Here is a 27343-nt window from a genome sequence, read left to right on the forward strand (position 1 = left end):
CCACTGTGTTTCAGAAACCCACAAAGATTTATGCAAAAAAATCAGAATAATACATGGTATTTGAGCAGTTGTTGAAAAAGTGGGCTATGTCTTATATTTCATTGTCTTTCATGTCTTGTGTTTCACTGTATAATACCACATTGCTGAGCTGGTAGGGCAGTTCCTGTCTGCTCTGAATATGTTGTGTAAATTATGTGTGTAATGTACATGCTCACTCACACTCACACACACACAGGACTTTGGAATCACAAAGATGCCTTAGTAGCTAATGTTGACATCTGCTTAATGAGCAGCCATCCCAAAAATATTGTACACTGAACTAATGTTCCTCTGAGTCAGCAGAATCATGTTCAGGTTTATATAAACACTTTTGACTGTTTGTCACATCCAGTGATACTAGCATTACAAGTAACTTGAGTACACAATACACATTACGTAATCAGATTACTTTTTTAAGGTAAAGAGTAAAGTAACACATTTTAAGTTTACAACAAAGTATCTTAGTTACTTTGTCAAATAAGTGATGCAAGTTACTTTTTTTCCCTGTGTAATGACCTCTACCTCTACTGTCAATTTGCATTTCCTTCATCATGAGGCTTATTCGTTACACTTTTGGTGTGAAAGGAACTTTACATTTGCCAAAAATATAACCTTTTTTTGTTGTTGTTGTTAAAAAACATACAAGAAAGCCCAGGTGAGAAAAAGTAGCAAAAGTAATGTAATGGAATACTTTCCTTAATTAGTTACTTTTTTTAGGGAATAATGCAATATTGTAATGCATTACTTTTGAAAGTAACTTTCCCCAACTGTGATCATGACTTATTCTTATATCATCAAATAATATGTCCTTGATGTAAATGTGCCATAACCTGTAGAATCATGCTATGCAATTTAATTTGATGTCATATGCATATTTGACTCTTTTGCACTTAAATGCACATTCTCTTTCCAAAGATAAATAGAGAAAAACACTGGTAGCGTTTTTTTTATTATTATTACTTTATTTACTTTGTTTTTTTGAGCAAGTGTCTGTAGTTTGCAGAAATGGATTTTTCGTTTTATGAGCAGAGTTTGAATTTTGTGGTGATGACAAGACCTGCTTTTTTCCTTAACTGCAAGTGACAATCAGGGAAATAATAATAATTTAGGTTAATCCGATCAGATTTATTTCTGTACATCAGAATTAGAGCTATACAGGATTTGTGTGTCATTCGTTCAGCCTTCGAGTTTTATTACATGCAAGAATTATACTGTTGGCAACCACTTATTGTTTTATATTCAGGGGCATTTGCCTTCATACAAAGCATTTTTAATAATTTTTTTTAATTTTTTTATTATATAATCTAGTAAGCACCACCACATTATACCTATACAACACTGCCACGCATTATATAATGTAAACGACACACAGATTAAAACAAGGGTTTGTTTTTGGATAATTAAAAAAAAAACGGTGATATTCACTAAGAATAATGTCCAAAATCGTTTGTGAGACCAGTGCTCACATCCCATCAGTTTGTATTCTCCACGTGTGCGCAGTGGAAATGGAGAGATCGTCTCTGTGTGACTGTCCCATCACCAGGTGGCAGTATAACCACAGTAGGAGAAGCATGTTGTAGTCATAGGTTGTAGTGTTGATTTTGTGATGATATACAATAAATATATATATATATATTCACTGTTTTTGTAGTCGTTTCTGACTAATTAATGTGTAAAGTTTTTGTATATTAGTAAAAAATTATAATAATAATGAAAATGCTGTAATCATTTACTCTCCCAAAAGTCCTGGGGGCTTGGACCCCTCCGACGAACACTATTTTTTTTTTTTAATTCAAAAATATTTTCCGAGTCAAAATGACCCGAGGGAAGGATGAAGGAAGGGTAAAACCTCAACTTTCGGTTCCAAAAACGGAGGTAAACTTGCAGGGTATGCAAGTAGCCATAGCAACCGTTGGTTTACTTCAGAGGTTTTTCAGCGCATGCGTGCTCTTGATGAGGCTCCAGTGGGCGTGACAGATTGCGCATTTATAAGTATATAGTTATATCGATATATAAGGCGCTATTAAGGTAATGTTTATTTTAATATAATAGCTAGGCCTATATAATTCTCATCTCACACATCGTTGATCTGCATTCAGAAGGTTTTTTTTTCTGGTCAAGCAAGCTTGGTTAATCTTCTGTGTTTACCATATTTGATGAGATATTGGATTACATTTATATAAAATAAACTGAAACTATGAATTTCTCACAGGATAAAAATCATCAGAATACTCAGCAGTGGAAACACAGAGATATATGAGGACCAGAGCAGTTTCACTGATGCTAAACTCTGAAGTTCCACACAGACAACAACACATGAAATGGTCAGTTGAGTAAAGGCCCAGTTTAGACATACGTACAGCCATTTCCTCCACAGGGAAGTAAGCTTTGGATGCAAGAAGTGATGTAGCTTGTAGTCCCCCTGCACAGTGAAGGCCCAGATGAGAAAGCCCAGAATCTGCCCTGGATGAAGGCCATGCCACCACGCTGAGAACCCAAAGGTCATGAACAGTGGAGATCTGTTGGACCTTTTGAAGACCATTCTTCGAAGCCACTCCGCCGTGGTTCTGTTCCACTGGCGTGCAAAAACTGAAGGACGACTCGACGCTTCAGTCACCCATGGACTTCCATCAGAAAGCCCATCCCATGATGTTTTTCCACTGTGACCATGGAGACCTATTCCTGCAGCACTGTTAACACACTCACTGATCTTCCAGTGCGCATAATAGTTCATCTTAAGTAGCAGCGACAGGATCCAGATCCATAATATATCTTGAAAAACACAAGTGCTGTTTACTCTGAATATGACTGATTTTAAGAGTTCCTTGAGAGGATATTTAATCCACACCAAAACTACAACTTGAAATATCTTTGAAGTAAGATTCCCTAAATATGAAGCAAGGGGTGGAGTTACACTAATTTGCCTAACAGACTCCACAAACGTTTTGAAACTGTAAAGTGGTCCTCCAAGAAGAGCAGGGAAATAAAGTGAGTAGCTTAGAAATTGAATAAGGACGGGTTGATCCTGACTGCTGTTTTGAAAGGGACTAGAGAGTTTTCCTTCCTGCAGATCAAGCGATAGAGAAGAAACCCTCTGGGTCATCAACATGAGAGCGGATATGGCCAGTAAAAGTCTGTTGGGAATAAAACAAAAGCTCAAAATTGGATAAAATTGTATGGATTGTACACTGTATGGATGTTTTCATACAGTGTACCTTTGGAGAAATACAGTACCTAGAGTCTGGTGTTTCTTGAAGCCAGTATAACTGGTACTGGATGTACAAATGCCAGCAGGTTTGCCAGCACATCTGCAGTCCCAGCGTCCACTGATGAACATGCATTGGATGTAGACAGTGGATCAGCAGCAGGAGAAGGACGGCACTGAAGAACAGCAATAAGCTGTATGGACCCATTGTTACAATGGCCAGGATGAATCCTCCCAATGTCAGATAGATGTACCTTGCATGCAGTAGGAGATGAATTTCAGCTATTTCATTTCACAAGTGACTTCAAAATTCGGAGAAAGGACAATGTATTTATCAAAAATCATGAGTAACAGCATGGATCACGTTGTACCTGTTCATTATTGAGAGATGTCCGTGTCTGGCTAAACAACAAAACAGAAATGCAAATGGTAAGTTCACAAACTGGTAAAACAGCTGTGTGTTTCCACCACAAAATATCCAAACGAGATCCATCACCAGGCATCACCGTGAGTAAAAGAGAAGATGAATATGCACAGTATGGCTGACTTGCCTTTTATTTGATTTTCAGAGCAAAATGTCTTTCTGCATTTCAGACGTGCATAGATAGACAGACATTCAGTCCGTCACAGGTGTGTACTTATTTCCTAAATGGAATCTGACAGCGTCCCAACCAAGTTATGAGTAAACAATATCTCAAACAGAACAAGAAAACGCTTTTTACACACGCACATGATAGATAGATAGATAGATAGATAGATAGATAGATAGATAGATAGATAGATAGATAGATAGATAGATAGATAGATAGATAGATAGATAGATAGATAGATAGATAGATATAGCCTACTATCAGACAGAACAGATAGATAGATAGATGGATAACGGACTTGAAAGTTCTCTCTTTTTAAATAATCCCAGGTGTGGAGAACGAGGAACCCATTTCCAGCGTCTGCTCCATTCTGATTGCTCCACATTTTTCTTAGAGTTGTATTGTGCGTTCAAAAACGCTACTACAAAGCATGTAAAAACATAGAAAGGATATCGAGCAGATACCCGCTGTATGAGTAGCCTAATGAAGTATTAAACTCCCCACGGCACATTCGAAAGTTACGGCGGAACCTGAGCGAGCGGGGCTTGTCCATGCGTCAGAGACAGTTCACTTATCGATTGGCTGCTCCTTGTGCAACGAGGAGGCGTATAAATAGACACTTTTAAGGAATTTCACAGACATTTAGTGGTGTACACGGCGTGGAGGCTGGCTGATAGATTATCGTGAACAATTTTCGTTAATCTCAAGCGAAGAACATGCAGAGCTGCGCTAAATCTTGGCGGGTTGTCGTCAGCAGGTCGATGAACGCTCGCGTGCCATGTAGGAATATCAGCAGCAAAGGGGATGTTTTTAAGAAACTTCGCGGTTTAACTGTAGACTTGTCTGCAAATGTGCGCTGTATGGGCACCTCACAGGTTCTGTGGTCCAGAAAGATTGAAAGAATTCTGCCGAGACACGATGATTTCTCTGAAAGACACATTGGACCGGGTGACAAAGAGAAAAGAGAGATGCTCAATACTCTTGGACTTGAGGTAAGACTTATTTATTCGAATTAAACAACATATTTTAAACTAATATACTGCAATGCTAGCCAATTTAAACGCTTTATGTCAGCATTTTACCCGCATCTTCAACTTTCTGATGTGCAACAATTTTCGCGGTTTGTGTTGATAATACATTTAATAAACAATATAATGGTTTACATTTTGATTTTGATTTCAGTCAATCGCTCAGCTAATAGAAAACACAATTCCCGCATCCATCCGCCTGGGAAGAAGTTTGAAAATGGACGATCCTGTGTGTAAGTTGCTCTTACTCCTCTCAGCAGCGGCAGACAGAGGAAACACGTGTCGTTTGTTGTTGTTAATTCATCATATATTTGCATTGACTGTCTGTGAGGCAAACCGCGAGGTTGCATTTCATATAGCTGCTAAGCGGTAATGTAAAACTATTTTTGGCGGCAGATTTTAGGGCAGCGGAATTATTAATTGCATTGTCTTTATATCAAACATATATTTTTATTTCGAAATAGTTCGAATTGGGGTTTTTCTAACGGACCAGACTCTAACAAAGGAGTCTATCTGAGCGAGGAATGTAGGTTACACGCTCTTTGTGTGCCAATAGACCTTACTGGAGGGTTTTTCACCGTTAAGTCTTCCTTTGAACATATTAGGAGTTGTTTTTGCGGAGCCCGGCGAGCAGCACCAATCTCCTGACGCCCTCAGCCGATGCCAATAGGATGACAATTAGAGTGTAAAGTTCAGCGTCACACGGCCAGTTTGATCTGGTTAGCAGTAGCATTACATCACGCGTGCACCGCTCAACATATAACTTTGCATAATAATTGACAATTTGATGGGAATAACGACGTATAACAGGAAGAACTTTGAGGTGCATTGGCAATCATAACGTCAGACAATTATTTAAAATATATATTTTCTATAAAAAGCGACGATTTACATAGAAACAACACGTATAGTACACCGGTGTGTGAATAACACGGTTTAATTTTAATTTCTGCAGACAATACGACTATTAAAATTTAAAACCACACATTTTTTTTATATATTAACACACTATGCAGATGTAAAAAAAAGTCTAATTTTAAGAGCAATGTTCTTATGCCAACATAACACCACTCACTAGACTGTTTTCCCCCTCCACAAATCATTGTTATGAAGGACAAAAAAGGTTTTAAAAGATGTATGGTCTAATTTGTTATAGTCACACTACGAGCCTTGACATATGGCAGGAGTCCGTTTTCTCCTCTGCTTGTGTGTGTCTTTAATGAAGCAAGCCATGCTGAAGCTGATGGGGGGCTATACTGGATTCTGCTGGTTCAGCTGCACAGAGCTTGATCTGCAAATCCTGCAAATTCACTGCTCAACAAGAATGGACTGCTTTGGCACTCTAGTTTCCCATTTGTAGTTTTCCGTAATCTGTATTTCTCTCTAGCTGTTTTTACTACTGCACTATCTTTGCCCCGCTCAGTTGCTAAGCTGCAACACAATGCCTCTGGAATTTGTGTCTCGGTATGAACCGGCTACAGTGGCCTCGAACTACAACCATTAAACTAGTTCCCAAGCCATCAGAAAATGTCCCATATGTGCCCTTTATCTACCGTTTAACTACTAAATTATAAATTGCAAAAAACTCTTAAGCAGTGAGATCACGTGCTCTTGTATTATTCATCAGGTCAATGTAGGTCATATGTTGCAATCGGTGTGATATTTTTGTAGGGGTGTGCTTAAATACCAGGTGTGTGAAGGCAGTTGTTAAGTACTCTATGTACTCTTAAGTATTATATGAGTCATGTGAGAAGCTTCCTAAAAATATTGTGGGCACACAGTCACTTGTAAAATGAGGCTGATTTCAATTTGATGCAAGAGAAGCCATGAAGCTGTTTTTGTTTATAGAATGAGCTTAGATATGAAAGACGTGATCATATTTTTACTGTCAAATCAAAGTATGCGAGCACTGTTTAATTAACCTAGGGAGTTTTACACAGTTTGCTTTAACCTCAGATATCCAAATCGTTCTTATCCTTGTACTTTAATTACCACAGGTGAGAATGAAATTCTCGACTCACTCCAAAAGATTGCATCGAGGAACAAGTTGTGGAGGTCCTATATTGGAATGGGCTATTATAACTGCTCCGTCCCTCAGGTCATACAAAGAAACCTGCTTGAGAATTCAGGATGGTATGTATGTATTGTCTTGCCTATGTTTGTTTTTTAAGCATTTATTTCACCTTTTGGTGGAGCACAGTCAAAAAGTGGACCAACAAAACAATTTTGACACACCAACCCTTTGTTTCTGTAATGAGACTTAAAATTTACAGCCACGAGCTAGAATACCATGTTCATTAGTTTCTCATGGTCAGTACAGTTCTAGTCAAAAAGCAAATTGCATTTGGATGATTATTACATAAAGGAGTAGCATGCCCCAGCATCAGAAGTGTCTTGTGACTCAAATTGAAGGTCTTTGGTTAGAGCTTTAGTGAGGTTTTTTTCTTGTGTGTGTGTGTTCTCTATAGGGTCACTCAGTACACACCGTACCAGCCTGAGGTCTCTCAGGGGCGTCTGGAGAGCTTGCTCAATTATCAGACAATGGTCTGTGACATCACTGGAATGGCAGTAGCCAATGCATCATTGCTGGATGAAGGTACTGCCGCTGCAGAGGCCATGCAGCTCTGCAACAGGTTAGTCCACCAACTGCTGGAAACATCTGTAAAGAACATGATGCCATTTTATCAAGGAGTTTAGTCCTTAATCCCAAATCCAGAAAAGTTGGGACATTATGTAAAATGCAATAAAATATTAATCTGTGGTTTGTTCATTCTCTTTAACCTTTATTTAACTGACAAAAGTACAAAGAAAATATTTTCATAGTTTTCACTGACCAACTTAAGAGTATTTTATAAATATAATTTTTTTTTAATTTTGATGGCTGCAACACTCTCCAAAAAAGTTGGGATAGAGGCGAGAGAAAAAAAAGAATATAGAATATCCAAGTTAAACTCTTTTGAAACAGTCCACAATAAGTAGGTGAATAGGTAATGGGTGATGGTATCATGATTTAGTGTAAATGGAGCATCTCAGTCTTTGCTAGCAAAGATGGGTCACGGCTCACCACTTTTCTAAATATCATGAGAGCATTGTCAATTCAAAAATCACATTTCAAAATGCAAGATTGCAAAGAATGTAGGTCTTTCACCTTCTACCATACATAATATTGTGAAAAGATTCAGGGTATCCAGAGAAATCTCAGAACCTGTAGGGCAAGGCAGGAAACCTCAGTTGAATGTGCATGACCTTCGAGCCCTCAGATTGCATTGCATGAGAAATTGTCATGCTACTGTTGAATACAGCCACATGGGCTCGGGAGTACTTTTGTAAAACCATTGTCATTTAGCAGTCTGCTTCATCAAGCAATGTCCCTTGAATCTTGTGTTATTCAAGGAGAAAGCTATACATCAATTCTATGCAGAGATGCCGGAGAGTTCTATAGGCCCAAGCTCATCTCAGGTGGTCCAAAAGACAGTGGAAATGTTTGCTGTGGTCAGATGACCCCACATTTCAGCTTGTTTTTTGGGAAAAAAGATATCAAGTTTCTAAGACAAAAGGGACCATCCAGTCTTTCATCAGCGACGGGCAGGGCCGTAGCTAGAGGATTCGGGGCCCCCTGAAATTTTTTTGATGTGGGCCCCCACCACCCTCCACCAATATCATATACTGTACAATAGATGAACATGGAGGCCTACATATAACAGAAGATGGTGATGTTGTTGTAAAACCTTTATTTTAAAAGTTAAATGTTTATATAAAAATTACAACTAATAAAAACTAACAAAAAGCAAGAAATTGTTAAATAATAATAAAACCAATTTTTAAAAAGTAATATTTTTCCCCCCCAATCAGTCTGTTATAATTCATAAATCAAAAAGTAAACATTTAGAAATTGACAAGAATGCAGTCTAATTAAAAGAATAAAACCATTTATTGCCTTATTTTTTAATAAAGATACTATGGAACTGGTAATATTATTAAATAAAGCGAATACACTTATAAATCCAAGTGCAGTGTGTTGTATTCGTGTTTTCTCGATGTTTTAAATATCATCAGCCGGCAGGTCAGATGCATAATGCAATGCGTCGTGACTCGTGTAATTTTTTTTAAACTCTATTTACAATAGTGTAAAAAGACAGGAATTTAGACCACGTAATCATTCGGTCGATTGTGGCGCGCACCGATAATAAAAAATGACTGTACACGGCAGACTGTAGACGGAAGTTTTCTAATTCCCAGCGAAATAACAATATATAACCGGTCTTTAAGAACGTCTTGATCGACTGGGATACAACCACTCTCCTTGCCTCCCTCTCCGTCTTTTCCTGGCATTTCTGGTACCTGATTTATGTTTTCTTTTCCCCGACATTTCAGTCAGTCAGTCTCCTGCTCTTCCACCAAGTTCATCGTTATCTTCAGGCTGCCGCCTCAACTCTGATTGGTTCTGTTCACGAGCTGGGGTGGGACTTACAATTTTATTGGGTCCATCTGATGTTTGTCACTGACTCTGACTGAATAATTAATAAATACTTTAGGTCGGACTAAACCATTTTTATGGAGGTAAGAGAAGCAGATATTTGGAAAAATATTTACCCAAATTGCACGTTTTTGTGGTTTTCATTTAAATCTCAGGCATACAACTAATATAAATATTAGAATTATTCATACAACAGGGGCCTAAATAGTATAACTGCTGGATTTTGTGGGGCCCCTGGGCAGCGGGGGCCCCTATAATTGTCACCACCTTTCACCCCACTAGCGACGGCCCTGGCGACGGGTACAAAAGCAAACATCTGTCATGGTTTGGGGGTGCAAACGGCATGGGTGACTTGTATGTGTCTGAAGGTACCATTCATGTGGAGGCATATATTGGGATTGTACAGAGATAAATACTGCCATCAAGATGACATCTTTCCTGGGAAGCAAGACAATGCCAGGCCTCATTCTGCACATGCTAAAACGGTTTCTAGACACTCTACACTGTAGAAGGGATGTGATATCATGAAAAGGAGACTCCGACAACTACGACCACGGACTGTTGAGCAGATGTCTTGTATCAGGCGAGATTGGGCAAAAATTCCACTTGATGTGACACAGTGGTAAACATGCCTCTGTCCCAACTTTTTTGGAGTGTGTTGCTGCAGCCATCAAAATCAAAATTTGTTTACATTTACAACACACTTACCCTGGTCAGTGAAAACTTTTAAGAAACGTTTTTGTACTTTTGTCAGTTAAGTAAAGGTTAAAGAGAATGAACAAATCACAGATTCTTGAATTTATTGCATTTTACAAAATGTACTGACTTTTCTGGATTTGTGGTTGTATTAGCCAACACCTGAAACGGCACATTCAGGTACTCGGCATGCAGGATGTCGTATCCCCAGGGCTGGGAGTGATGATTAACACTCACCTTATCTTTTTCAAAGGCAAAACAAAAGAAGAACGTTCTACATTGACCCACGCTGCCACCCACAGACTATTGCAGTTGTGCAAACCAGAGCCAAGTAAGGAAGTTCACCAATTTATAGAATAAAACATTCGATCTCTCCATCTATCTAATCCTAATGAAATGTTTGGATCCCATAGTTACATTGGTGTGAAGACTGTTCTCAAGCTTCCTCACGAGATGGACTTCAGTGGGAAGGATGTTAGCGGTGTGCTCTTCCAGTATCCAGACACTGAGGGCAGGGTGGAAGATTTCACTGCACTTGTTGATCAGGCTCACAAGGGTGGTGTATGTACCTGTCATTTTAAAACTCACATTTTCTGATACCAATCTTTGTATATATTAGGTTTTGCATGAACCATTAACCTCATTTAACTTTAAGACTCAAACCTGTATGACTACTTTCTCCTGTGTACAACAAAAGGGGAAAAAACTGAAGAAAACGTTCTTTCCATACTACTAAATAATGTCAGTTACTGATGTCAGACCCCTGTCTTCATGGCATGTTTGAATATGTTAAAGTGAGATTTAAATGTTTCTTCAAAATATCTCCATCTGTGTTCCATGTAGAAAAAGTCATTTTTATTTGGAGCGACATGAGAGTGAACTATCCTGTTCCCACTACAGAATCTATTTTTATTTATTTTTTGTATACAGATGCATTCTAGCATATGATTCATGCATGATTCCATTGATTTTTGTTTTGGTTTGTTTTTCAAAGGCACTGGCTTGCTGTGCTACAGACTTGCTGGCGCTCTGCGTGCTGCGTCCTCCGGGTGAGTTCGGAGTTGACATCGCCTTGGGCAACTCTCAGCGCTTTGGAGTTCCTCTCTGCTATGGTGGGCCTCATGCCGCATTCTTTGCAGTCAAAGAAAATCTGGTCAGGATGATGCCTGGAAGGATGGTTGGAGTGACCAGGTGAGTCTGACCTTTTTTTTTTTTTTTTTTTTGTCTCAAGGCCTCAATGTAGTTTGCCTCATCAGTGTTGGTATAAACTGTCAAATGTTTCCTGTTACAGAGATGCAGCTGGTAAAGAGGTTTATCGTCTGGCTCTCCAGACTAGAGAGCAGCACATCCGCAGAGACAAAGCCACTAGCAACATCTGCACTGCCCAGGTAGAGCTTAAATAATCAGAAAATACTATGTGTGTGTGTGTGTGTGTGTGTACTTGTACAACTATCTTTGTGAGGATCGATTTGAGTTTTAGACCATCGAAAGTGAGGACATTTTGGCTGGTCCTTACTTTCTGAGACCCCTTTAAAGGTTCATCTTCGGAACACAAATTAAGATATTTTTGATTAAATCTGAGAGCTGTCTCACTCCTCCATAGGCTTCTATGTAATTGAAACCTGCCTGCCCAGAAAGTACTTTTTTCAACTATTCGTTTTCTTCTATGTGGGCCTCAGAGTGAGTTCACGTAGTGTAACAGCACAGCGCTACGTCAGAACGTAGGCTCACTATTGGCCAGGATCACACTCATGACCAGAGTCGGCCAATAGGGAACCAATAGCTGTGCTGTTACACTATGTGAACTCACTTTGAGGCCCACATAGAAGAAAACGAATAGTTGAATAAAGTCATTATTTTTGTCTTATTTTTGTGCACAAAAAGTATTCTCGTCGCTTGATAAATTTATGGTTGAGCCACTGTAGTCACTTGGACTATTTTAACAATGTTTTTATTTACTTTCTGGGCCGACAGGTTACAATAGAAGCCTATGGAGGAGTGAGACAGCTCTCAGATTTAATCAAAAATATCCTTATTTGTGTTCTGAAGATGAACGAAAGTCTTACGGGGTTGGAACAATATGAGGGCGAGTAATTACTGACAGAATTCTCATTTTTGGGTGAACTAACCCTTTAATGAATTCATGAATTAATTCTTGCAGGTTTGCAAAATATTTTTTGCTTTTTACTATTTTTATTCATTTTGAGAAATACTGAATGTTTTTGTGCAAGTGGGATGAGTAAATGCATGCTCGCATTAAGTCTGGAACTTAGCATGTTTACACTCAACGCCTCTGCATTTAATCCCGATTTCTAACGACACTGAGGACAGAAGTGTGTCAAAACATGGGAAAACAAAGTAACTTGGGTTACCCATTTATAATATTTTGTTGTAAATTTAAAACTAATGGGTTACTTTAATAGTTACTTGGGAAAAAAGTAATCTGATTACTTAACTCACGATACTTGTAATGCGTTACCCCCAATACTGGTTATAATTGGGTTTAGGGTAAGGGTTGGAGTTAGGCAACTAGTTGTGATGGGTAGGGTTACACTGTGTTCCAACTACACACGCCACAAAAGTTTTTGTCCTAACCAGCCGCGACGGCGACACGCGACGATTCTATTTTAGAAACGGTTTCTATTTTTCTGCGGCGTCGCGGCTGGAACAACAAACACAAAAGTGTGGCAATGATAATCTCAGGTACTGTTTATATGCTTTATTTAATGTTAAAAGCATGCAATGTGACTGAATATCATTTAGTGCTCCCAGCTTTGTAGCTGTAAAAGCAACAATGGATGAATCACCTCAGATCTTGAAATTAAACAAATGGAAACAATAACGTTCAAACTGTGAACAAACAAGTGTATTCTTTGACAAAGATTGTTTTAGTAACTCAGCCTATTTATTTTTAATAATGTTTAAATGGTGTCATATTTGTGAATTTGATTTGATTATGTATTTATTTCATTTTCTTGCGATTGCCGTTAAGATTACTCTCTGGTGCTGTGCACTTCCTGTGAGGCTCCGCCCACACACTGTTCTGATTGGCTGTGGGTTTTGATTGATTTTGACTCATCTCGTTGTCGCGTTTAGTGTGGACAGAGAAATTATTTGTTGCTGGAATCTTATCGCATCACGTCTGGTTAGGACACGGTGTTAGGGTAAGGAGCTAGAGGTAGCATTGTGTAAATGAACGTTCTCACAAAGATGGCTGTATAAGAATGTGTGTGTATTATCTGTGAAGTTGTATTTCTGTACTCCATTTTAATTTCTTTACTCAGGCTCTTCTTGCAAACATGGCTGCCATGTATGCGTTGTATCATGGTTCTCAAGGATTGAGGCACATTGCTGAGAGAACCCACAATGCAACGTTGATTCTCGCTGAGGGCAAGTTGTTTGACTGTTTACTCTTTTTACAAGAATTGTATAGGGGTGTTTGTGATACTGATTGTTTCTTGTTGTGATAATAGGGCTGAAAAGAGCTGGGCACAAACTCCAACACGAGAACTTCTTTGACACGCTGAAGATCAACTGTGGCGTGGCCGGCAAGGACATCTTAGAAAAAGCTACGCAGCGGGAAATCAACCTGCGGTTGTACAGTGATGGACTGGTGAGACCTGTGAACATTTTAAAACACAAATGGACAATACATTTTTTATTTTATTATTCATTTGTTTAATGTTTTTAATTTCTTGACGTGGTTTTAGCTCGGAGTGTCTCTGGATGAAACCGTCTCTGAGAGAGACTTGGATGATCTGCTCTGGATCTTCGGGTGTGAATCGTCAGCTGTAAGTTTTTGCCTGATTCAGAAAGATTTTCAATATTCCTTTAATCTGTTTGTCTTTGTTCCCTCATGAGATATTGTTTTTTGACCTTTATTAGGAACTTATTGCTGAGAAAATGAGCGAGCGATCAAAAGGATTGCTGGCAGGCCCTTTCAAGAGAACCAGCAAGTTTCTCACCCATCCAGTGTTTAACAGGTCTGTTCAATGCTAGCTATTGTTTTTAACAAATCTGTTTGTGAATGACACTTTCTACAACTGTGGAAGTGCTTTTTTCTGTATAATAATTACTTGTATTGCTTTCAATTTCAGCTATCACTCAGAGACCAATATTGTACGTTACATGAAGCGCCTGGAAAATAAGGATATTTCTCTCGTCCATAGTATGATTCCATTGGTAAGTCAGAAATCAGAGTATCATCGTTTACATTGGGATTTATCCCGGGCCTATATAATCTTGCATAAAAACATCACAGTAACACAAACTCCTCTTTTGAATTCAGGGCTCATGCACAATGAAGCTGAACAGTTCCTCAGAGCTCATGGTGAGTCAGTATTGCTCTACTCTTCTAGAATAGCCCTCCTTTTTTCTCGTTCTTTTCTCTGACATCGCCTCACTTCAACCAATCAGAGCAAAGTTGATCGTAGAGACCATGTGTGCCAATGGTTCTACAATCTACTTAGGCTTACGATGCTTTTGAGAAACTCAGCCCTGATCTTTTCATTGTTTGACTGTAAACTTTTCCCAACAGCCAATCACCTGGAGAGAATTTGCAAACATCCACCCCTTCGTGCCATTGGACCAGGCTGAAGGTTATCAGCAGCTCTTCAGACAGCTAGAGAGAGACCTTTGTGAGATTACAGGATATGATAAGATCTCCTTTCAACCAAACAGGTAAGTGTCTTGCCTGAAATTGCTGCTACAATATCAAGCTGATGATTCATTCTGATTGCAAACAGTGGTCCTGTAGTTGGCAAATCAAGTGTCAACATGACTCTCAGTTTCATTCAGGTTTCTTGTGCTGATAAGTTTGGGGGTGTGTACGCATCTCTACGTTTTGCTTGGTTGACACTTTAACAGGATCATTAGTATACTGTACTCTTGGGCAAGAGTCATTTGAAGCAATCTTTGAACTCTGTTGTGCTGAGGCAGAATGGTTACATGATGCTTGCTATTGATTTCTTTGTCCCGTAGTGGCGCGCAGGGGGAATACGCGGGCTTGGCTGCAATCAAAGCCTATCTGAATTCCAAAGGAGAATCTCATAGAACAGTGAGTATCATCCTGCAGTAAAAAGCCCCTCTCATTTAACCTTAAAGGGTTAGTTCACCCAAAAATGAAAATTCTGTCAGTAATTACTCGCCCTCATGTTGTTCCAACCCCGTAAGACTTTCGTTCGTCTTCGGAACACAAATTAAGATATTTTTTATTAAATCTGAGAGCTGGATCACTCCTCCATAGGCTTCTATTGTAACCTGCCGGCCCAGAAAGTAAATTAAAACATTGTTAAAATAGTCCAAGTGACTACAGTGGCTCTACCTTAAGTTTATCAAGCGACGAGAATACTTTTTGTGCGCAAAAATAAATAAAAATAACGACTTTATTCAACTATTCATCTTCTGTGTGGGCCTCTGATGTGAGTTCACGTAGTGTAACAGCGCAGCGCTACGTCAGAACGTAGACTCCCTATTGGCCGACGCTGGTCATGAGTGTGATGCTGGCCAATAGTGAGCCTACGTTCTGACATAGCGCTGCGCTGTTACACTACGCGAACTCACGTCATAATCAAAAATATCTTAATTTGTGTTCCGAAGATGAACGAAAGTCTTACGGGGTTGGAACAACATGAGGGTGAGTAATTACTGACAGCATTTTCATTTTTGGGTGAACTAACCTTTTAAGCCTCATGTTTGACCTCAGGGCCTTTTTAAAAACATTCTTGACTTTTGAAGGATAAGGTTGATCCTTCATGACTTTTACTAATCTTATGATAACTGATAATAAGCAGAATTTCAATCTGATAATATGCTTTGACCTACTTTTAACTTTTTTTTATATAGGAAAATGTAACATGCACACATTGGGTTTTCATGTTTTTTTGGGACTTTCCATAGACATAATGATTTTTATATGGTACAAACTGTATATTCTATCCCCTAAACCCAACCCTCACACAAAACTTTCTGCATTTTTACATTTTCAAAAAACATAATTTAGTATTATATAAGCTGTTTTCCTAATGGGGACCCCAAAAATATCCCCATAATTCAAAGATTTCTGGTATTACTGTCCTTGTGTGGACATTTCTTCCCACAACGTAATGAAAGTCTTTTAACGGTGATTTTACTGTTAAATTCTTCAAGAGTTGTTTTGAACCTGAGGGGAAAATTGTTGAAAAAGTGGCAAATTTTTTGACGAGTTGGGACTGGAAAGAAGATCAGCGATCAGAACGTTTAGTCAAGTCATTGTAGTGTTTTGTAACCTGGCCTTTGTTTTTTATCATCTCCCTAATAAGCAGATCTTAGATAGCGGATGCAGCTCTTAAACCAGCCAAGGTTCAAACTGCCATGGTTGAGTAAATAGCCATAGAAAACAACCACCCCATTACGGGATTCTACTTCACTGCAAGATTCCATATTTGGTGATTTTCAAGACTTGCAGTCCTTGGACGATGAGTTTGTTTATGATGACCTGCTGCAAATTGCATAACGTTAAGTGTTTGGGCCACTGTGCCCTTAGTTCAGAAAGTATGCCATACAGCCTGTTATGACATTTTGACAATTAATGATTAAGTGGAAGACTTGATTAAAATTGAATACAACCACATTAGAATTCTGTTATTTTACTCAACCTTTTATTAATCCAAATGTCTGTGGAACATAAAAAGATGCATGAACGAAAGGAGACATTGGCTACTTGGCTTCATGCAAGTTACAGACTGAAATTTGTTTTTGACAAAAGTAATTTGCAGAATATGTATAAACTCAAAGAGAAGTTCTCACATATTGTCATCTTTCTTAGTGTTGCAAATCTATTTAACAGAAAGTTTATAAATAAGAGCGCAAAAATAGGTTCTGTGTAAGTTTCCTTGTTTGTTTTGTCCATTAATCTCCCATATTAAATCTGTTATGGATTTGTTCAGGTCTGTCTGATTCCCAAATCAGCTCATGGAACGAATCCTGCCAGTGCACAGATGGCGGGCATGAAAGTTCAGGTTGTGGAAGTGGACAAAGATGGCAACATTGATGTGTCTCACCTTAAAGCCATGGTATGTACAATGATTTAAAGAGTTTAGTATTGCATCACTTGTCAACAGGAAGCCTTTGTCTTCTGTTCGAGGGCTATTTCCACCGATACACTGATATGTCTGATAACATTATCACATCAGTGTTAAAGGTGTAAAAGTGTGTAATGTCTGCCCCACTAGCAGCACCAAACACAATTGCGAAAATAATGACGAGATTAAAACCAGTTTCCTGAATGCACCTCTTGTCTGCCATTTGGTAAAGCAAACAAATAGTCCCAACTCACACATTGTTGCTGTGTCATGATGCTCAAATGTTTTGAAAGCCTAGTGTTCATACTTTTTGGTGGGAATCAAACTATGAATGGCTTGGTTATGTCTGGGCTAGGGAAAATGACACTCTTCACCCTTTAAGACTCACTTTACCACGTTTTTGATAGGTGGACAAACATAAGGCCAACTTGGCCGCCATAATGATCACCTACCCCTCCACTAACGGTGTGTTTGAGGAGAACGTTCGTGAAGTGTGTGAGCTCATTCATCAGAACGGTGGACAGGTGTACCTGGATGGTGCCAACATGAACGCACAGGTAAGATGAAGATGGAACCGTAAGGCTTTACAGTACTGTAGTAATTAGAGCTGCACGATTAATCGTTAAAAGATCGTGATCTCGATTCAAACATCTACATGATCTTACTCCTCAATGACAACAATTCGGCTATGTCTATTAAACCTTTGATGAAATCACACCGGAACATTTAAATCTGGGTTTGCGCTGCTGCTGAGCCAGAGAGAGCAGTTGCATAGGTATGAAACCACACAAAGGTCTTTTCAACCACACAGTATTGTTATTTCTGTTACAAATATTCAAATTATCACAGAAGTACTGGGATAAAAGTTTATTGTTCACATAAACACGGACGTTTACGGTAGCGATTAAAATAGAGCACATCACCTTTTGAAAGTAACTTGGCGCGTTACATCAGTAGGTGGCGTCAAGTGACTTTTAAAAAATGTATTTCTCATTGCATCATTTTTTCAAGAGATTCTATCAAAAATTAATTGATTCATCCAGTAATGAAACCAGTGAAGTATTTGACTGATTCAATAAATCAAACCGATAAAAAAAAAAAAGAATCAAATTAAGCACTTTTAAATAGACAGCAGCAATTAACATTTTGTCAGAACCTCTAGTAAATTACATGTTGTTATGCTTAGTTGTTTACTCAGATTGGTGATCTCTATATAAAAAAAAAAATAAAAAAAAAGATGGTTCTCATGCAGCTCTAATAGTAATCATTAACATTAGTTAGGCAATGGTTAACATGAACTAAAAATGATCAATGCTTTTACAGCATTTATTACTCTCTTGGTTAATCTTAACGTCTAATTTTTGTTTACATTAACAGTTGTATATGCATTAGAGTAAACTGTGCACCATGATTCTGAATTAATATTATTAATAAATGCTGTATACATTTTAGAAGCTTGTTACAATAAGAGCGGTTTTCACTGTTTTACATTAACCCTCAGACGGTCTTCGGTCATTTATGACCGGAAAATTTTCTGTTTTGAATTTCTAAAAATCACAGCTTCATTGGAATGTTATGAAACTTGGTGACTTTTATGGCATTAGGTATGTGAATAAAAAAAAAAATTGAGGTCATGATCCGAGCATGCTAAGTGGTCGTAAAAAAAATAGTCACACTTGTGGTCTTCGGTCAAAAATGACCGACCCATAGGAAATGAATGGGAAATTTACAAAAACACAAAAATTCTCAGAAATCTTGTCTGTACAATCTACAAATCGGCCACGATTCTAAAAAAAAGTACACCGCAGTAAAGGGGTGATACTCTATAACATCAAGAGTGCAAAAAATTCACACCCACCCACACACACACACATACAAACACACTTTTATACACATACACACCAATAAATTCAGATTACAAAAAATCTAGTGACGATTTTGGTCTTCGGTCAAAAATGACCCCCATAGGAAATTAATGGGAAATTGACAAAAACACAAAAATTATCTACAAATCGGCCACGATGAAGAAAAAAGTGCTCAGCAATGAAGGGGTGAAACTCTAAAACATCAAGAGTGAAAAACATAACATAATTAATAATCATAATTAATATATATATAATTAATATAATAATTATTAAAATTATTAAAATAATAATTAATAAAATGTTATAAACCTTGGCAAAAAGTATTATTTGAGAATTTCTAAAAAATACATTCAATCCACATCTTAAAAGTAATTTGGTCCAAAAACAACTAGAATTCACAAGCATCTCCATTTAGAGCTATACAGGCATCTAGTGGTAAACCCATGCAATAACATGATTTATTTAATTTTATGTTTAATAAATTGATTAATTTTTCTTTTTTTTTTCTGAAAGCCTAGTCTCTATTTTAACCGAAAATACTGCATAGAAGAAAAATAAATTAAAAATAAAATAAAAAATTCATTATTTTCAATGGCAAAAAATTTACCATAAATATTAATGTTCAATCAAATTGTCTCAAAATACTAAATTAAAAAGAATAAATATTATAGAACAAAAATAAATTGGATTGGTTTTACTGGGATGTATGAAGTTTCATTTTTAGGTGTCCGGTCACTTCTGACCGGGAAGGCCCAGGATGTGACTCCGAAACGAAGACCGTCTGAGGGTTAAATGTGCATTTTCTTTTTGGAGTTTTCATGTTCTTGTTTCCATTTGATTCAGGTTGGATTATGTCGACCAGGAGACTATGGCTCAGATGTTTCTCATTTGAATCTCCACAAAACCTTCTGCATTCCTCATGGTGGTGGCGGCCCTGGAATGGGACCAATCGGAGTGTAAGTGTTTTTGAACAGACCTTCCTGTACCAGAAATGTTGATCTGTTGACTCCAGTTAACCTAATTACTTTTTTGCCTACAGAAAACAGCATCTTGCCCCCTTCCTGCCCAATCATCCAGTGGTGAACATTCAGTTCACGAATGCAGGAAGTTCTCTGGGCACCATCAGCGCCGCTCCCTGGGGCTCCAGCGCTATCCTGCCCATCTCATGGGCTTACATTAAGGTCAACACTCCCTCTGCACTTCCTGTCTTACCTTGTGAATATTAGTGATGTACTGATATTAACATTGACCGAAACAGACTAATTATATTACATTTCGGTTACATTTAATAAGGTTTCATTAGTTAACTACTTAATTTAACATGAACTAAGAATACTTCAACATTTATCAATCTAAATTAATGTTAATTTCAACATTTTCTAATACATTATTAAAATCAAAAGTTGTATTTGTTAACATTTATTTAAAGCACTGAACCTATCAAACAATGAACAACTGTATTTTTATTAACTAACATATACATAAACTACAGTATTTAATAATCTTTGTTATAGTCAAGTCAAATATATTTATATAGCGCTTTTCACAATACAGATTGTATCAAAGCTGCTTCACAGTATCAATCAAAACAACTTAACAGTGTTTGTTTATTACTGGAAAAGACATCCAAGTTTGGTAGAGCTGATCAGTGGTATGATGGGTCATTTAATTTGAATATCCCCAACTGAGCAAGCCAAAGGCTTTGTTATTAATTAACAAACTAACAATGAACAAAACGTTAACAAATGAGACCTTATTGCAAAGTATTACCTACATTTCTATACTATTTGCCTAAATGTATAAAAAAAATAAAACGCTAAAAAAGTCATTTTAAATCCTACATGTGTATTTGGGCATCACAACGTTATATGGTACAACATTTACTTTAATATTTGCTAAAGATTGCATTGTGATTAAATTACTAGTGATTTTAAATATTAACTTTTAAATGAGTTTTAGATGATGGCAAAGGTAATGTAAAATAGAGGAAATGAGCTGCACAATATCAAGCTAATACGAATAAATAAATAACTAATATTGGCTGATATGGTACCAATATATCATGCACCCCTGATTTATTAATCTTATATTTTATTAACTTTCCATTCAACAGATGATGGGTTCAAAGGGTCTTGGACACGCTACAGAGGTGGCCATCCTTAATGCCAATTACATGGCTAAAAGACTGGAAAACAACTACAAAATTCTTTTCAGGGGCACTAAAGGTTGGCGTTATTGAATGAAATATTGTATTTTCTGATCTTAAAAAAAAACTAAAAACTGAAGTACCTCACAAACATTTCTGATTATTTGCAGGATTCGTTGCTCATGAATTTATTTTGGATGTGCGGCCTTTTAAAAAGTCTGCAAACATCGAGGCAGTTGACGTAGCAAAAAGACTGCAAGATTATGGTAAATAGAAAAACATTTAAAGCAGGTTATCTCATGGATGACAATTTCCTGATTCTCCACAACCTTTTATGGCAGGTTTTCATGCACCGACCATGTCATGGCCTGTGGCTGGAACTCTAATGATCGAACCCACGGAGTCTGAGGATAAGGCCGAGCTCGATCGCTTCTGTGACTCGCTGCTGGCCATCCGACAGGAAATCGCAGACATCGAAGAGGGCCGGATGGACTCGAGGGTTAATCCTCTCAAGGTGAGCGTTAACTTAACAGGACTATTTGTATCCCTCTTGCCTACTCAAATTAGACACATTTATGTACAGAAGAATTAATAGAAGCGCTTTATTAAAAACATGAGCATATAGCCTTGCCCGATGTAACTTTCATTTTGTCTTGTATGTGTCGTCCAAAGATGGCTCCTCACTCATTGGCCACTATTACCTCGACCACATGGGACAGACCGTATTCCCGAGAGGATGCTGCTTTCCCCATGGTGCGTACCTTAAATCAATGTAAAATACAGACTCCTCGCACAAAACAAATGCGTTCTTATTCATCCAGTTTTAAAATGTATCTTTAACCCTGTTATTCCAGCCTTTTGTGAGACCTGAGACCAAATTCTGGCCCACAATCTCAAGGATCGATGACATCTACGGAGACCAACATCTCGTCTGCACCTGTCCACCCATGGACGCCTACGAGTCTCCATATGAAGAAAGAGCTTCCTCGTGACCTCATTACTCAATGACACGCTTCTTCATCCAAATGAACCATTCCCATCAAATATGACCATACATTCTTACCTGTGATTTACAGTCTCTTTCGGTACGTTCACGGTGCCTCAGATTTTCTTTTGCATACAATGCACAAATAGCTGGCCTCTTCTCTGTTACTCTACTAAAACAATCCAAATCTGATTCAGATACTGTAATCGACCTGTATAGGGGGGTCATTTTCATTGTTGTTTTTATATTTGTATTCACTGTATAAAAATATTTGGGTGTTTTTGGTCTATGTAGGTTTAACTTTCTGGCACTGTTCTCGATGTTAAAATTAATTTTATAGATGTTATGTACGTTTTCTAATTATTTAATAAATAGAGCCAGTTTGTAGCAATTTAATAAATATTTTAAAAGAAACGCTGGTTTACATTACATGTCTCGTAAATCAATGGTATTATTACAAGTCGCACAACCAACAGACTCTAATTTGAAATGGAGTTAAGCTGCGTTTCATACTGATCATCGTTTCTCTTTTTCCATAAATTTCCAGTCACTATTCCTAAGAATAAAAGCAGTCCGAGGTTTCGGTTTGAAGCAAATTTTTTCCAGCAGTCCTCAGGTCTGTTGATGTCCACAGCGTAGATCTATGGAACACACACAACACACATAATATTGTCAATGCAAAACTTATTTTATTTGAGAGATTTCCTCAGCAAATATTGATATGCAGGTAATAAGATAAATTAATCTAGCATTTCATGCAAGTAGTTTTAATCCCAAATGTTTTTTTTTTTTTGTTACATTACTGCTCCACTACAGTGAATTGGAGCTGTTGAGAAAAAGAGGGGGGAAAAATTCGCAAACTTTTGAAATGGCTCATTATTATGGTAAAAATATTGTATACATTTATATAAATTAGGGCTTGCACAAATATTCAAAACCTTCATTCTGACCATTTTGAGAAAATGCAAGATAAACCATTTTAACTACAGCATGTCTTTTTTTAATAGGAGATTTAAATAAGAGTGAGACTGGTCACGACATTTGCATATTGTTGATTTGACTTTCTATTACTCTCATCATTCGTAAGTTGCTTTGGATAAAAGCGTTTGCTAAATGTAAATAATCAAATATTAAACAGGATATTATTTTCCTATTATTAAATTAAAAATCTTATTCTCCTGTTTCATTATCCTGTTAATATTGTAAAAGTTCAATAAACAGATTAAGCAACAATAATAAAAAAAAATATTAATATAATTACAAGCATATGCATTTTGTTTACAGCTGACAATCATGTGACTGACCACATGAGGGTCACAGAACTCGCTCCTACACCATGAACACCTTGCCATCCAAATCCATGAATTTTATAGTTGAGGTGCCATGCAAATTTATTTTTACAGACCTCCACATGGCCATCCAAATACAGCTAAAGGCTTAATTTTTTTGTAACCCCAGGCAGGCCACTATTATCAATTACAGTTTGTCTTGCTCACCTGATGTGCGAGATGAATAGCCACTGCAGACACCGCACAATAGAAGGGCAAAGTCTGGTCCGCATTAAGTCCCGCTAGAACCAGCCCTGACAACATCGCCCCTGTAAAGCCACTCAGCCACAGTTTGGTGTTCTCCTGGAACCTCAGAGCTGTAGACTTCACACCCACTTTTAAATCATCATCTTTGTCCTACTCACGAGAGGGAGGTGAATCAGAAAAATGTACACTCCACTCCTTTATGTTAGGGTGTGATAACTAATCGGACACCGTACCTGATGGGCATAGATTGTGTCATAAATCAATGTCCACATGACACCAGACACATAGAGAGGTAAACACACAGACCAGTCACATGATCCCTTCACAGCAGACCAACCCAGAAGAGCACCCCAGTTAAAAGTGAGACCTACAGGTGGACAAATCATGCACAGAATGTTCAGTCTAAGTACTTTCACTTTTATTAGATTTTTTAGAGTAATATGGAAGGGTGGGGTTTGAGAAAGATTAAATAAATGGTAACACACCTAAAACAAACTGCGGCCAGTATGTGATTCTCTTCATGAGAGGGTATGTGACCACCAGCGACAAAGAAGCAGCTCCAAGAGCTATGCTAGAGAGAGATGGAAAGTCACAGTTTATCAGAAATTAAAGCCGGCATGAAACAAATATTGTAATCAGCTTTTCTTCCTATTGTAATGTGTATTTTAAAGACATGAGCTGTGTCTGAAATCGCTCCCTATCCACTATATAGTGCACTATATAGGGTGTCGGCCATTTTGTAGTGGTGTCCGAATTCTGAGTGAACGACATCATTCCCTACATTCGTTCACTACTTTTAACCACAATCCTCTCTGATTTTGAGTGTACATCCAATGTACACTTGCTGACATAGACATAATAAATATTATGTCTATGCTTGCTGAATCACTATTTCCCAGAATCCAATGCGTAGAGGACTGAGTGCGCGTGAAAGTGCAAACCAGAAATTACTTTACAGCTTTTTTCTTTTTTTTTATATTAATCATTACTTGAATAAAACACATTAAAATATTGAGAAAATATTATATAGATGAATGTTAAATTTAAAATGAACTGATATTAATAGGGTAAATTATATAGGTATAGGCCTATATTTTTTTTTTAATTAAAATATATTATTTAGGCTTTAACTCAATTTAATGTGTTTTACTATAAGCCAGGTGTTTTAATCATTTGTGGCATTGTTGTTAATTCGTTAAACTGTAAGGAAGGGATGATAATTTGGTGGATGATTTAAAAATATTCGTTAATCATCTGTTCATTCGAATGTAATCATAACGGTCGCCTAAGGGCGCTCGACGACCACGTCATCTGTGAGCGTGAGTTTCTCACAATTTCAATCGATGAAACTACAAAGCTGGCACGGAGGTATATATAATTACAAAATAAAGTCATTATAATTGTTATTGTTGTTAATATTATTTTATAAAGTAAGTAACGTAAGATAAAAGGAGTTTTATCACTACGTGTGACGAAGCCGTTTCTGCGACAGCTCCAGCTCTCCGATGCAGTGTAACCGTCAGCGTCCGAATTCACTCACTTCATTTCATTCACTCCTTGCAGATATAGTGCACTTAAATGCCATATACTATATAGGGATTAGTGAATGAGTGAACGAGTGAGCGGTTTCAGACGCAGCCCTAGCTTCTCTAACAAGAAAAAAAATGCAGGGACTTGTTTGGATCGTTGTTGTTTGCTAATAGAGTACAACAGGTTTGTTCCAGAAGTAAAAACTCTCCACAGGAAAATTGATTTTTAACAACAATTTATAAACCTTTAAAGACAGACCTACAGTGAGCTACACGGTTGTAAATCGATGGTATTTGCTTATTTGCATTGAAGGGGTGGATTCTTGAATCCACTTCCGTTTCAATGTATATCCTTTAAATGGTTGGTAATCAAGTTATTAATTAAAATGTATCCTTCTAAATTACATCTTCAAGCTTATATAAAAGCATTTACTTTACTTTTCATCTTCAATCACTAGAGAATAATGACTAGAGAAAGTATACCTTATTATGTTTTGGGAAAGCTCCTCGTCAGAGCTAGAGCTCAACCAACTCAGACATTGAAAAAGCTGTGTATCTGTGTATCACTGTGTGTGTGTGTGTTTGTACCCTTTTGTAACGGAAGCTGACGTTTGTGAGGTGAGCAACTGACATGCAGGGCCAGGGGAGATGAAATTACCATCTGACAAACAAACTGGAGCCTAGAAACTCAGATTGGTGACCTCAGTGACTTTGTGCCTAAACCAGGATTTGGACTGACATCCTGATAATAAATGGAGATCGGCTTCTGGGGGCGTATTGCAGAAACGTTCTATCTTAAGTCTTAAGTTTAGATCAGACAAGTTAATTTAGGATTTTTCACAAATTTGTATTACAGAAGCAAATCTTATGTTGATTTATCTTACAAAATCTCATCTTATCTGTAGTTAGGAAATCTTAAACCCCTCCAGCGAGTTCGGTAATCAACTCTAAGGTCTGTTACCAAGCAACCAACTATGTGCAAACAGCTGCTGTGAAGTAAAACGGAAAAAACTCAGATAAATAACTGAGATTAAAATGGAGAAACAAAATAAGTGGTGCTTTTCATTGAGTAAAGTTTTGATAAGCTTGGCAGATAAGGCAAAGCCTAATCCTTTTATTTCATAGGAGTCTGTAATTATTTGTCAGAGTTTTGTTGTCAAAGTGAAGTACATCTTTTGGGTGTTCACAAAGTCTTTCCACCATCAAACTGTTCTTCATCTTGTATCATTAAAAAAATGCAACGTCATTCTCAAACAGGGCTATTATTATGTGATTTTTATAGTTGGCTTTCAAATTATTTTGACACCATTGGGGTTGTCCTAAAGTTAAGACAGTTTTTAGGATTTTTTTTGTGGGGTTAGGATGCTTCTACCATTTTCCTATCTGTGGTAACTTAAGATAAGATTTTGCACTTAAGAAATGTCATTTTGTAATAGCTTTTGTCCTAAACGAGGTCCAAACTGAAATTGCCATGGTTACATGGTTAGGATTCTAAAGTTAGGATCTTTTTGTAATGCGCCCCCTGATGAACAGCCATATGTTGAAATTTTCTAAGTTTATCTGTGCCTTAACCAATCAGAATCATTCAACCAGATGTGATAATGTAGTTTAATGACCTGTGTAGAGTATAACTGCTGTTGTTTTGACAATGTACGGCAGAGCAGCCTACGAGCTCCTTGCTATTAGTATAATATCAACTTGAAAGTAAAAATTCCCAATGGTTGGCAAAAAATACATACAAATATTGTTTAAAAAAACTAAAATATGAAATACCTGTAGTAATTGAGGCACAGCAGGACCCCCAGTGCTAAACTCAGCTGGCCTCCGAGGAAAACCAGAGCCCGAAACGGTGTGATCTCCCCTGATGCAATGGGCCGAGTGGCTGTCCTTGACACCTACCAGAAACATGACAGACCCCAACATCAGATCACAACAGCTGCCAAGATCAAATCCACATTTGATATTATTAAAAATGCCTCAGTATGTCCATGCAATGAAAGTGGCAAAATGACTAAACTGGTAAGGTAACCAACATTCTTTAAAACATCTTATCTTACGTACCACAGAAAAATGTCATAAAGGTTTGGAAGGGTAAGTGATAAGAGAATATTCTTTTTTGATGAACTAAGTCTGACACTGACACTGTTTATGGCACGCTGACACAGGTAAGATTAGGAGATAGGTTAG

At 37.6% G+C, this 27343-nt stretch overlaps 3 protein-coding genes across 3 annotated transcripts in view; 1 reads left to right on the forward strand and 2 right to left on the reverse strand.

Moving 5' to 3' along the window:
- Positions 1-2151: 2151 nt before the first annotated feature.
- mboat4 (membrane bound O-acyltransferase domain containing 4) lies at positions 2152-3737 on the reverse strand. The gene is made up of 3 exons (XM_056237289.1): positions 3616-3737; positions 3274-3498; positions 2152-3173 (listed from the first exon to the last, which is right to left on the reverse strand). The coding sequence occupies exons 1-3, from the start codon at positions 3735-3737 to the stop codon at positions 2246-2248; spliced, it is 1275 nt and encodes a 424-aa protein (XP_056093264.1). The 3' UTR covers positions 2152-2245.
- A 665-nt stretch (positions 3738-4402) lies between these two features.
- On the forward strand, positions 4403-22506 carry gldc (glycine dehydrogenase (decarboxylating)). The gene is made up of 25 exons (XM_056237267.1): positions 4403-4826; positions 5017-5095; positions 6860-6995; positions 7331-7495; positions 10289-10366; positions 10449-10596; positions 11030-11226; positions 11327-11423; positions 13320-13425; positions 13509-13648; positions 13746-13826; positions 13921-14018; positions 14133-14217; positions 14324-14365; positions 14573-14715; positions 15016-15091; positions 16962-17087; positions 17504-17653; positions 19805-19917; positions 20001-20142; positions 21075-21186; positions 21278-21373; positions 21449-21621; positions 21780-21860; positions 21962-22506. Exons 1-25 carry the CDS (start codon positions 4551-4553, stop codon positions 22097-22099), a joined length of 3078 nt encoding a protein of 1025 aa, XP_056093242.1. The 5' UTR covers positions 4403-4550; the 3' UTR covers positions 22100-22506.
- coq2 (coenzyme Q2 4-hydroxybenzoate polyprenyltransferase) overlaps positions 22332-27343 on the reverse strand; it is a 12669-nt gene continuing 7657 nt past the window's right edge. Inside the window, exons 4-8 of the mRNA XM_056237279.1 lie at positions 26930-27051; positions 24113-24198; positions 23861-23994; positions 23589-23777; positions 22332-22733 (exon numbers count right to left, since the gene is read on the reverse strand). Of these exons, the coding sequence (XP_056093254.1) occupies positions 22572-22733; positions 23589-23777; positions 23861-23994; positions 24113-24198; positions 26930-27051 (693 nt within the window). The 3' untranslated portion in view covers positions 22332-22571. The remainder of the gene's footprint in view (positions 22734-23588; positions 23778-23860; positions 23995-24112; positions 24199-26929; positions 27052-27343) is intronic.

Source organism: Rhinichthys klamathensis, unplaced genomic scaffold (assembly GCF_029890125.1).
Source record: "Rhinichthys klamathensis goyatoka isolate OS25496 unplaced genomic scaffold, OSU_Roscu_1.1 h1tg000019l_1, whole genome shotgun sequence".
In the NCBI taxonomy this organism is placed as follows: Eukaryota; Metazoa; Chordata; class Actinopteri; order Cypriniformes; family Leuciscidae; genus Rhinichthys; species Rhinichthys klamathensis.